This window comes from Prosopis cineraria, unplaced genomic scaffold (genome assembly GCF_029017545.1).
Source record: "Prosopis cineraria cultivar Desert tree isolate PC_DT_omini unplaced genomic scaffold, ASM2901754v1 PC2, whole genome shotgun sequence".
In the NCBI taxonomy this organism is placed as follows: Eukaryota; Viridiplantae; Streptophyta; class Magnoliopsida; order Fabales; family Fabaceae; genus Prosopis; species Prosopis cineraria.
This window is the reverse complement of record NW_026555333.1, coordinates 42,846,883-42,858,782: the sequence shown is the minus strand read 5'-3', so window position 1 is coordinate 42,858,782 and position 11,900 is coordinate 42,846,883. Positions and strand designations below refer to the sequence as shown.

The 11,900-nt window shown below is 33.2% G+C and overlaps 1 protein-coding gene and 1 pseudogene across 1 annotated transcript; both read right to left on the bottom strand.

Moving 5' to 3' along the window:
* Positions 1 to 1,475: 1,475 nt before the first annotated feature.
* Positions 1,476 to 4,090, bottom strand: LOC129301688 (uncharacterized; annotated as a pseudogene).
* A 967-nt stretch (positions 4,091 to 5,057) lies between these two features.
* Positions 5,058 to 7,903, bottom strand: LOC129304185 (cytochrome b5-like). The gene is made up of 3 exons (XM_054943874.1): positions 7,619 to 7,903; positions 5,749 to 5,815; positions 5,058 to 5,509 (listed from the first exon to the last, which is right to left on the bottom strand). The coding sequence occupies exons 1-3, from the start codon at positions 7,703 to 7,705 to the stop codon at positions 5,259 to 5,261; spliced, it is 405 nt and encodes a 134-aa protein (XP_054799849.1). The 5' UTR covers positions 7,706 to 7,903; the 3' UTR covers positions 5,058 to 5,258.
* Between the last annotated feature and the right edge of the window lie 3,997 nt (positions 7,904 to 11,900).

The following is an 11,900-nucleotide window of genomic DNA, read 5'->3' as shown; positions in this document are numbered from 1 at the left end:
TGGCACAGAAAAGTTTTGCCTAGGCACATTAGCACACATGCGCCGCGGTGGATAAGCCACATGCCATGGCGTGTGGCACAAAACTTCCTCCTTTAGATTTTCTTCCTTTCACATCCAAGCTACCCAACTTTACTTCAAACCCATATTTAAGGCTAAAATTACAACCAAACACACCCGTTAGACCTTTCTAGCCACACATCTCACTAATAAAATTAATTACTCTAATTAGACTTAGTTAATCAAGTTTAAATTTTGATGATGTTATAGTTCATGTATTTTTTTTTTTATTTTTTAGGTTTCTACACTTTTATTTTTTGGTGTTTTAGGTTTTTTCAAAGTCCCCATGCTTTGTTCATGAAGGGATCTAGAACACTAAAAAAATAAAAGTGTATAGATTTAAAATATTAAAAAAAGTATAGAGACAAATAGTAAAACTCAAGCAAAATGAAAAAAACTTAAAGTTATGTTTTTCTAAAAAGAATTTATGACTTCTGAGGAAATATTTTTTTTTTTTTAACTTCACGGAAAAATCCATGCAAAAACCAACATAATCAAGTCATGTAAGAGTTTAATAAATTTTTCATCCTAAAGGTGGATAATTGAAAATCTTTATTTTAAAATATTATGGGATGCTCCGTGAACAAGCTAATCTGCATACTCCCTTCGTTTTTTAATATAAGAGAAACTATGTTTCTTATTTTTTTATTTATAAACAAAACTACAAATTTCAACTATTTATTTCAATTTTTTTTAAATTATCCCCCATAAAGTCAATAATTATTTTTACTAGATACATTTGTTTTATTAATTGTAGGGATAATTTAGTCCAATTTTTAAATTTTCAGACATAATTATAATACTTAATTAATTTTCCTAAACTATGTAAATTAATTATTTTCTCTTATATTTGAAAATGGAGAGTTATTTATTGACTTCCTTATGAACATGATTACAAGTAAACGTAATTGAAGCATGATTATCGCACAAATAGCAACCTTATGGCGCGGAGTACATGATGATGCGTTTTGGCTTTAGGGGCAACCATTTTCTTTTCTTTTTTAGTTTTTTTCCCTTCCCTTTTTTTTTTTCACACGCTGAGCTTTGATTCATAATGTGTATGACTAGGCCATTATTCATGGACTAAACTCTTTTTTTTTTCTTTTTTTTTTTAGTGAAAAGGTGATTCATTCATAACGCAAGCTTAAAAGATTAAGATACATCTAATAGATAATTTTCTCCCATTCCTCCTCTTCCTCGATAAACTGAAGAGAACGGTTAAAAAAATGGTCTTCCAGGTAAATGTTAGAACAAATTTAGCCAGGGCATCATGATTATTCATATACTTTCATTGTTCCCTACCTAGAATCATTCTAGCTTCCCATATGCTATCCCAGTATAGGTGGTTCTGTGGAGAGCCCCTAAGGATCATACTTATAGATCATTATTCATAGGCTAAACTCATTTCGACTATTAAATTTGGCAAATAATAACAACAGCATGTATTCATCATCAAATAAGAACTCAAACATGGACATGGAAACACAAGCAGGGGTACAACCCATCTGATTCTGAATAAAACACACCAATGGAAATACATGACTCAACCATCAAGTAATGCCCCGAAGTTCAATTTCATCTTATAATTAAAATTTTAATATATCTTCACTGTCAATGAAACAACAACTACCTGCAAATCTTTCTACCCTTTCTTCATTCCTGCAAAAGAGAGAGTCAAGAACTAAGTTAAATAGAACAAACAAATACAGTCGAGGAACAATGAAAGTTATTGATCATTTTAAATGATAACATTCTCAATAGCTTTTCTATTCATGAAAAATATGAACAAATAAAATTAGGAAAATGGTTCAAGCTATTCCAAGAAAACTTTTCAGAAATTTCCAAGGGCGAGATTTTACAGGCAAGCTTGAATTCAGACAATAACGGCAAAACATTGACTAATCAATCTTCGGCATTGTTTTTTGATGTCAAAGAGAAAGAACAAGGTCAGACTTGTTTTTAAAACAATTTTTTTTTTTAAAAAAAGCAATTTTAAAACAATATATGCCAGTATTTACAAAAACTTTGCTTGACATGCCCTATACTTATGAAAATAAGATTGGCCCCCTAAGTATTGATCTAGGCATCAAGCAAAACTCAAAAGTTTTGCAACCATTAGGGCGCCCTGTATACAAGTTCATCCTGACAGCTCGTGATGATATCTATAATCCAAGATTTAAGCATGAGACTCAATTATCATATTGCGCCCCGACTTTAAATCCTATGTGCTCTCTAGGCAAAGGAAAGCCACGATTTAGTATATTGTGCAATATTCAAGACTTGTCATAATCTCAATTCCGAGGATTAGAGTATGAAATGAGACGAATTTACAGCTTCCATGTCACAAAAATTTAGCCAAAGAAATCAGCATAGACGAAAAAATTATATTGCTAACAATGGGGTCGCTTACAAGGAGCACATAGGTCAGTAAAGATTTGTCATTCTCGCCGACAAAAGGTTAAACTGGTTACACACACACACTTGAATATACATGCATGAGCTTGCACAAGAGAAAAATAAAACTTGGAGGCACATAACAGTAAAAACAGAGTAAAATATAATTAACGAACCTCATCATCATCATCGCCACCATCTTCTTTATTCTTCTGGAGACGGGTCGTGCCTCCTTCCTTGCTGATGGGCAGTTTCATCGCTCCAAAGGGAGTGTCAACATTAATATTTCCTTTGATGGAATAACCAGTGCCCCTTCCTCTAATCATGTCCCATAGTGCAGAACCAAAGTCCTTAGGCCTAAAGGTGAATGGAATATCAATGTAACTAATTCCGCTCTTCTGAATTTTAGCAGATTTGGTGAGTTCAGCACCTCCAATGCTGACATCAGCAAGCCAGATCTCGTAATCCAGTGCATTGAGGCCCAGATCAAAATCATTCTTGTTTTCCAATTTCAAATGAAGAACTGCGACAGTCTCTTCAAAAGAGAATGACTCAAAACGAATTTTCTCAAGATCAACATCAGGCTTATATGGTATGGGGATCTCTCCAGTTTTTTCCAGAGGTATAGTTATCCTTCCGATGACCGGAACATCCACAATGAGATCAACCTTAACCCTGTAAGGTACGATGCTTCCAGGTTTAATATCATCATAAGTTTCTTTATGTCCTCATAAATCAAAGTAACAGGAATTTTGACAGTCTCTTCTCCATGTGCACGGATTGTCCCTGCATCTGGAATCAATCCCGAAACTAGCTTTCTCCCATTACTCTCAACCAGGTAGTTAATGTCAATTAGAGGAATCGGTACCGGATTCGGGTTCTTTATAAGCACATCCACGACAAGTTCAGCCTTCTCAAGATTAATAGCGGGAATGTGTATCCCAGTAACATCCGCCGTCGGCTTCCCAAATCCAATTGTCTCCTCGATCTTCTCACCGATATCGTGAATGAAATCCTTCACCTTCTCAAGGAACCCACCCTTCCCTTCTTCTTTATCCTTGTCCTTGTGCTCTTCATCCTTAACATCCCTTTCAACTACTTCCGGTTTATCAGACGAAGACATATCTAAATAGCAGACAGTAGATCAATCAGCTTGAGCAAGATCCAGCCAACACAAAAAAGTCAAAATGAACTTTCAACTAAGACTAGTAAAGTAAAGCAAATTACTGCAACTGTTCGGATCGCATTCATCAACAATCTATACAAACAGATCATTCGTAACGCATAATTCAAATTAGATAAATAAAAAGTCTTTAAAAAGTTCTGCAAAATTAAAACAACAGAAATGGCCGGAAGAGGGATACTGATCGTGATCGCAGTATGCAGATAAATGAAAGAAGAGAGAGATTAGATAGAGAATAGAGCCGCACCTGATCAGTGGTGATCGGAAAGTCAAGCAAGAGAGAAGATCGGCTAATTCTCACTCAAAACTCTACACTCCACAGTTCAAACAATGCCTAAACTGACGGATCAAGATTTTATGTTAAGGGTCGTGCCAAGGGGATCGATGGTACGAAGAGGGTAGCGATTTGAGGCCGTTGATGTAGATTGAATTCGGGAAGGCTCTTGTATTGTATTAATTAATTAATTCAATTAATTTAGAAAGCAAAAAAAAGGGAAACGAATTGATATTTGAGGTTGATGGAGCATTATACGGGCTGCACCACCATTCACGTTGCACCGCCGACACTGACGGGCCCTATCTATCTTTCAACACGGGCATCGACCACGCCTGCTATTTGGACACCTAAAGCTTGCGTGGATTATGACATGTTTTAACTTTTATTGAAAAAAAATAAAAAATAATAATAATAAAATTTTTTTAAATTATATAAATAATAATTTAATCTCTTAAAATATTATAATTTTATTAAAATTTTTAAAAAATTTTCTTTCATTAATAAATTTAAATAAATTATTAAATTATTTTTTATTAAAAATAAAATAATTCACAAATTTTATTTGAACAATCATAACTTTTCTGTAATAATGTAACAATAAATAATAATCTTGCATGTTAAATTCTTAATTTGCTACTACTTAATTGTCATTTGCATATTTTGATTTTTTTTTTTGGTCATTCTCTCATAAAACTATTTGGTTCATTAGCCAGATTTTTTAATACCATGCTTTTTTTCCACATAAATTGATAATGCGTTGGCTCCCACAACTTGAACAATTAATTTATTCTTTTTTTTTTAAATAAAAATTACCCTTAACTGAGCTCTTTCCTATAGTGGAGGAGACGCGTGCCTACGCACGTGCACAAACATGTCTAACACCAGTTTCAAACCCAGGTTCAAGCTTGGGACGTCTTTCAAGAGGCAAGAGTGGCAGCAAGGAGGCTGCCAGTGGAATAACTAGCTGTTCACAAATAATTTATTCATACATCCAAAATCATACAGAATCTCAGCCCCTAGTAAAAAAATTCTCCCTTTGCCAGAAGTCACTAGTTCAACCCCGGAAATGAAAACCTCATCGGCTTTAAAAGAAGAAATATGAAGGTACCAAAGTTTAAAACTCCAAAAAGACAATTCCAGCATTAGTGATGAGAAAAATGATGGGATATATAAATGCAGAATACATTGACAGTGCATACATTAACATGTTATTTGGGACGGAGAAAGATCACATCCTGGCAATCCCGAGCAATTGCAGTTCAATTTCCAAAGCAGAAAACAAGCAGGATTCTTTCAACACTACCATATTTTCATAATGTCTATCAATTACTTTCCCAGTTTCAATGGTTATTTTGATTTGGTGTAGAAACGGATACCGACCGCCACGCCTAAGATGATCAGCGGAACTAGAAACTGAAGGGTCCTGATAATAAACTCTGCTGTCTTGTCCTGATTATAGTGAGGCTGTTTTGGAGGCTTGTACTTGAACTTGGTCGGGATGCTCGATGAATCCATGTCTCCGACGTAGAACTCATCCAACATTGCTTTCGCTGTGGTACTATGACCAATATCCTCAAAATCCTCAGTTGCATCTTTTCCTGCAGAGAAGTGGCAAATGAGTTACGTGCATTCAAAAAACAATGCTAGATAACCAATGAGCATTTAGCTCGGCTGGTTAGGGGCTGGCTTAATTAGGATTCTTGAGTTCGAGTTTGGAAAGCTTGCTGTGCTCATGGTCTGACCCGGCTCGATTTGGATCAGTTGGGGTCTGAAGGACCAGCGCTCGTGTACACCCAAGGAAAAAAAAAAAAATGGTTGATAGTTGATATCTATATACCTGTGGCTGACAGCAAAACCTCATCCCCACCTGGGTGGTCCTCCAAGAATTTTGTTACATCATAAACCTGTTCCAAGGAATCATGTCAAGGTAATGAAAATCACAATTTGACTAATACACTGACACTGTCTGAAATGATAGGAAAACAGAAAGGAAAGAAAACTAATGGAAAAAGTATAACAAAATGACATTCTCTTGGCCTGGCATTAGGTTTTTCTCCTCTTCAAGAAGGAAATTAGAGGAAATCAAGGATGGAAAATGTCTTTTTCTTACAGTTTTCTCCCCTAATCTTCTTTCCTCCCTATTTTCTTCTCATTTCAAACAAAGTTTGAAGGCCTACTAGTTACAACTCTTTAAAAAAAATTTGACTTGGTCTCTAATCTAATCAAAAGATGTGATTGTATGAGGCATAAAGGCAATGTTTTGAACCCCATAAGCTCATCACTACTCCCTAGCATAAACTCAGTAGATGTGATTGTGTGAGGTAACTTGTATGAGAATGAGGCATGCTCAACCTCAGGAATTATACACGTTATAAGCATGAATAATATTGGATAACTAAAATGCACACGTAGACTGTTCACAGCATGAAAGAGAAACTGTTAAATACCTTATGTTTTAATCTGGTAAGGTTAAATGAACGATGACTATCAATTGTATCAATTGGTTTACTTTGAAAGAGAAACTAGATCAATAAAATTAATCGTTAGGTATTAATCATACGTTAGGTATGATAGATAAATCAAGTAAATAGGCAAAATTATGCAGCGATACTAAAAACCATATAATGAATACGCAATTCTATCAGGGTGTTTTAGAATTGTGTACCAAACAGTCTTCTGTACCTACCAGGCATAGCAAAAGAGGCTACTTAAAAACACTGAAATTTTTGTCTCTGATTCAAACTAAGACTTTTGAGTTTCGACAGGACTTGTTTTGACAAGCCAGCACAAAAGAAAAATGGGAAAGCCCCAGGTGCATAAGGTCCTTCATGCTGTTAATAATAGAAGTTCTACAATAACAAGCCTTAATCTCACTAGATGAGATGTGCTACATAAATTGTACAGTGTCAATATTATAACAATAGCTTTAATGGACTACTACTAATTGGGCCTCACAATACTCAAATTTGACCAAGTGCAATAGCTATATATATATATATATATATACAAGGCGCAATAGACTAAAATTACAACAGTGGATCAATGCAAAAAGAGCCGGACTACTACTAATTGGGCCACACAATACTCAAATTTGACCAAGTGCAATAGCTATATATATATACACATACAAGGCACAATAGACTAAAATTACAACAGTGGATCAATGCAAAAAGGGACCAAGAGAATCACCCCAGAGCCGCGTAATCTTAGACTTGCGTACCAAACAAGACTTTTGACAGGACATCGGGGGTATGTTATGCAAAATTAAAGAAAAGAGAGGTTGGAGAATAAATGACAAGTAGTCTATCTATCAAAGTATGCACCTTCAGATGCACAGTCAATTTTTTTTTTTTTTGGGGGGGGGGGGACTATGGATTTCAAAACCAGGTACAAGCTGAGAAGCATTGATACTAACACACGTGATGACAGTCATAATATACAGTGCCTAAATGCAGTGCTCTATCGCCACATGGACACGATACAGTATTAGTCATTCATCGCATCAAAAAGGAGCCAATCAACCCAAAAATACTGCATTTTGAGCCCAGATTCAACCGATTCGACATGAATCTCACTGGATCACACCGAGTCATTACATGACTCGAACTCCAGTGAATCTTATTCCTCTTAAAAATCAAATCCCATACACTAAAATAAGTAAACCCAAATCACACAAGATCGAGTTTGCATGTACAATGGGCAGATACCTTGCCACCAATGACGAGCCAGCAGTCGTGGCGGTGGTTGTGCTGAGAGACCTCACCTAACGTGTAGGACTTACGGTCGCCTCCCATTGCCAAGAAGAGACGAGATAGAAGGAGGAAAGAAAAGAAGCTGAAAATTTTCGGAAATCGCGGACCCTTGTGAGGGATTTTAAATTGAGTTGGATTTGAAGGAAGGTTGGTGAGACTGAGAACAGCAAATTTGGTTGCTAAATGCTAGCGGGGTTGGTGAGGGTAAAATGGTTCTGTCATCACCAACTACCCTCCCACTCCCACCTTTCGGACTTTTGGCTCTGTATGAAATCGGGTTACATTTTTTTTCCCCAACTATGGAGTACATTGGTTTACTGAACTCCCAACTATTTTTTATGATAATTGATTGTTGAAGAACTTTTCTTTAATTATTTTATGGAATGAAATGAATAAAATATTATAGGCAAATTGAACCAAATACTTCTTGGTCTCAACAAGTTTGCCAATATGCTACGTTCATACCAAACCAGGCGTCAGCGGCACACAGATTCATCCTACGCCCACCCTTTTTCTTGCCGTTGAGCTCTAGTTCAAAGAAAGCCCAGATCAAGACCATGCAAAGGAATTAATGACAATTGAAGATTTAAATTGGTAAAATGCTGTGGAAGGGCAATGTTTTTGTTTTATTTATTTGCCATTAAAAGATCTCTCATTATTGAAATATGGAAGGTTAAGAATATCACTTGTAAATTCCTTCAAAGCCAATTATGAGCAAATAGTAGTCTCATTAATTTATACACAATCAATTGTGAATCTTAAAAAAAAGTCACTTATAAATTGATATTAAAAAATGAGAGAATCCTTAAACTATAAATTTACAATTACGGCTATTTATATTCATTTACTACTAACATTACATAAATTCACAAATAATATTTTTTAAAATTACAACTGGTTGTCCTTAAATCACAAATGATGTTGTATAAATTAATGAAACTATCCATTTATTTATAATTAACTTTTTTTAAAATTTACAAGTAATCTTTCAAAAGTTACAAGTAACTATTCTTAAATTCATTAGACTATTTACACAAGTGTATACTAAGTAGAAGCTAAAAAATAAAACCAAAAAAAAAATTCCCTCAAATTCTACAGAGAAGGAAGAATGCACAAAAAACTCCCCCACACAACAAAACATACCACTTTTGTGCCGCATTCTTTGCATAGTCTTCGTGTGATCTCTGTGCAATGTTGGTGTAATCTACACGTTTAAAACGTACCAAGAAATGGGTCCCGTGGCGCACAGCCGTGCGTAATAACGTAAATAATTGAAAACTTGATGTTTAACTCTTCGTGCATGGAACCTTAACTACACTTTTACTGAACCTCAAATGCAGGATTTGGCCATGTCATGTGTGATCAGAACAAGTTTGATACCATTCTAAGTATATAAACAAGTATGTATGAATTGTATAGTTTTTGTGAAGTATGTCACATTTGGAAGGTTGTAACACTTGTCATGCTTTTTCCACTCACCAATCCAGAAATAGAAACTACTGCTATGTCAATTATGGAAGTGATGAAGTTAAGCCAAGACATGACAAGCTAGTTTCTCAACTAAGTGTTTATTCCGGGATTGGACTTTTTTTGGCAATGCATTTAGTCACTTTTATTGAGCTATGGCTAGAAGTAATGAATGGTGAAAATTGATGGGAAAGGTGGGGAATAGTTCCTATCACGTACAAATTTTGTCTATTATAAGGCCAAGATATAATATTGAATGGTAATATTTATATTGGGTAGGGCATGGAAGGCGCCTCAGGTTGTGCAAGAGTTGTCACAACTCTTGCTTGGGTGTTGCACAAGAAAATTATTATGGTAATAGCAAAGACAATTGTTGCCATTATAGAAGATGATTAAATATTTAGTTATCAGCTTTTTTTTTTATGTGAGCTGTGACTTACGTTAGACGTATTTATGGGCTCTCTCTCTCTCTCTCTCTCACATAGGCTTTCTAACACCAGTCTCACACACACAAGTGTATAAGCAAGTAGAAGCCCAAAACCAAAAAAAAAAAAAAAAACAAAGCAGAGAAGAAAAGAAAACCCTTGAAGAACACACAAAACCCCACACACACAAAACATTCCACTTTTATGCTATATCCATGCATTTTTCGTATATAGTCTTTGTGTGATCTTTGTGCAATTTTCGTATAATCTCCATATAATTACCATGCAATCTAATAATATGTGAGTGGGGATGTGTGTTTACGTTGCAATGTCTATGCTAATTAACCACATCAAATATATAGAAAGAATTGTGCATTTTAAGACAATATATCCTTATATATGATTATTATATATGTATATATGTATCTATGATAGATGTTTTTTAATTTAATTTTTTTTTACTGGACATGCAGTCTCTGAGTATAGTACTAGGTATTATTATTAAGTACTTGTTAAATTGGTTCAGAAGCACCTGCACGTATTTTTTTGTATGAAAGAATTCTATTAATTAACTGGAAACATTACAAGGACAAAGATAACAGCAACCTACACATATCTATTATTTATCTATTCACAATTAATTTTCATTACTTTACAAGTAACATTTTTTAAAATCATAATTAATGTTTCTTAAATTCATCAATGAACTTCTATTAACTATTTCAATAATCTTTTTAATTACATATAAAGATTATGGACCTTTCATGACATTTTAATAATGTGATGTCTTTAATTGTTATTAATATTTTTACAAAGTTTGTAATTGTTGTTTGTCTTAAAAAAAAAAAAAAAGGTGGAGCGGAGCAGGCGCAGTGGCTTGGGAGACGAATCTCTCCTCTTCCAGCCTTTTTGAGCAGTTTATATTTGATCTCTTGTAAAATTATTAGTAAAATATTAAATTATAAAAAATAAATAATCAAATTTAAACTGCTAAAATTTAATTTGAATAATTTAATACTGCAGTAAAAAATAAAAATAAATATTATATTTAAAAAAGATCAAATCTGAACCTTCTTAATATTAATCCATGGTTTAAAATTAGAAAAATTAGTAGAAGAGAATGGAAAAGGAAGAGGAGAGAATCCTCATAATAGAGTATATTTTAAATCAAGGAATGACTACTTGAGACCACTATGACAACTTAATTTCATTTTAAGACTAACAAATTGTTTAATTTCAATTTAGGATTAGTTCATGTATATCCATCACTTTTATTATACTTTTTCCGTTCAAAAATGTAAGGTATTTTTAATTAAATTTCACCCTTTAATAAAGTAATTATCTACTTTCAAACTGATCTTATTTTTTTTATATTTACCCTTATTAAACACCCTACAATAAATATAAAATCATTATCAATAGAAGTATTCTTGAAAAAAAAAACAATGATTACAACTCAAAAAAACTAAAAATTTCTTACATTTTTTAATATTCAACTTTTTAAAAAATACTTTATATTTTTTAACAGAGGGAATGGGTGTTTTCTAGAAAACTTTTTTAATCTTTAATATAAGTCACATATAGAATTACTCCTTCTAGTCCAAAATATAAACATTTTCTCTCAATTTACATTGGTCCAAAATATAAGTAAATTAGTATTTATAAAAAAATTCCCATTTTACTCTTATATTTATTAATATAGATTCTTGTGTTTGTAAATTTATAGCATTTTTCTCCTTCATCATAAATTGAAATTAAGGATAAAAATAATATATATTTTCATAAGAATAAGGATTTTATTAATATGTAAATTATTGTTAAAAAATGATTATATTTTGGATCAAACGAAGTATTCATTAACCATTTTTTCAATTTTACCTTGTTGCAAGTTACCAAGAAAAGGTTTAATTCTAATTTAATTGTTCTATATAGTTTCTCTAATAATGTGTTTTTCTCTTTTCCTCCAAAACTTCATTCCCTTGAAAGAGAATGCAACATATTTGGAAAAAAATATTATTTCTTAAATCCATATTCTTTAATAGGGAAAAAGTTTAAATATTTTTTGATTTTAAGACAGATTTAATAAGTTAACCATTCACTAGTGATTCCTATGAAGTTGAAAATGACTTATTATAAACATTAAAGTAAGTGTTAAACATATATTCTTAAGTCGTAAATTGTAAAGATAAGGTTTCTTTATATTAAAAAAAGAAAAAAAAGGAGGAGGGAGGAAGGAAAAGAAAGGTCTCTATACTTATGGATTAAATGTGAGAGCAACGGTTTTAAATTTGGTAAACTCGAGTATCAAATTGTTTTGTAGTATCAAATTTTTGCAACTATGAATC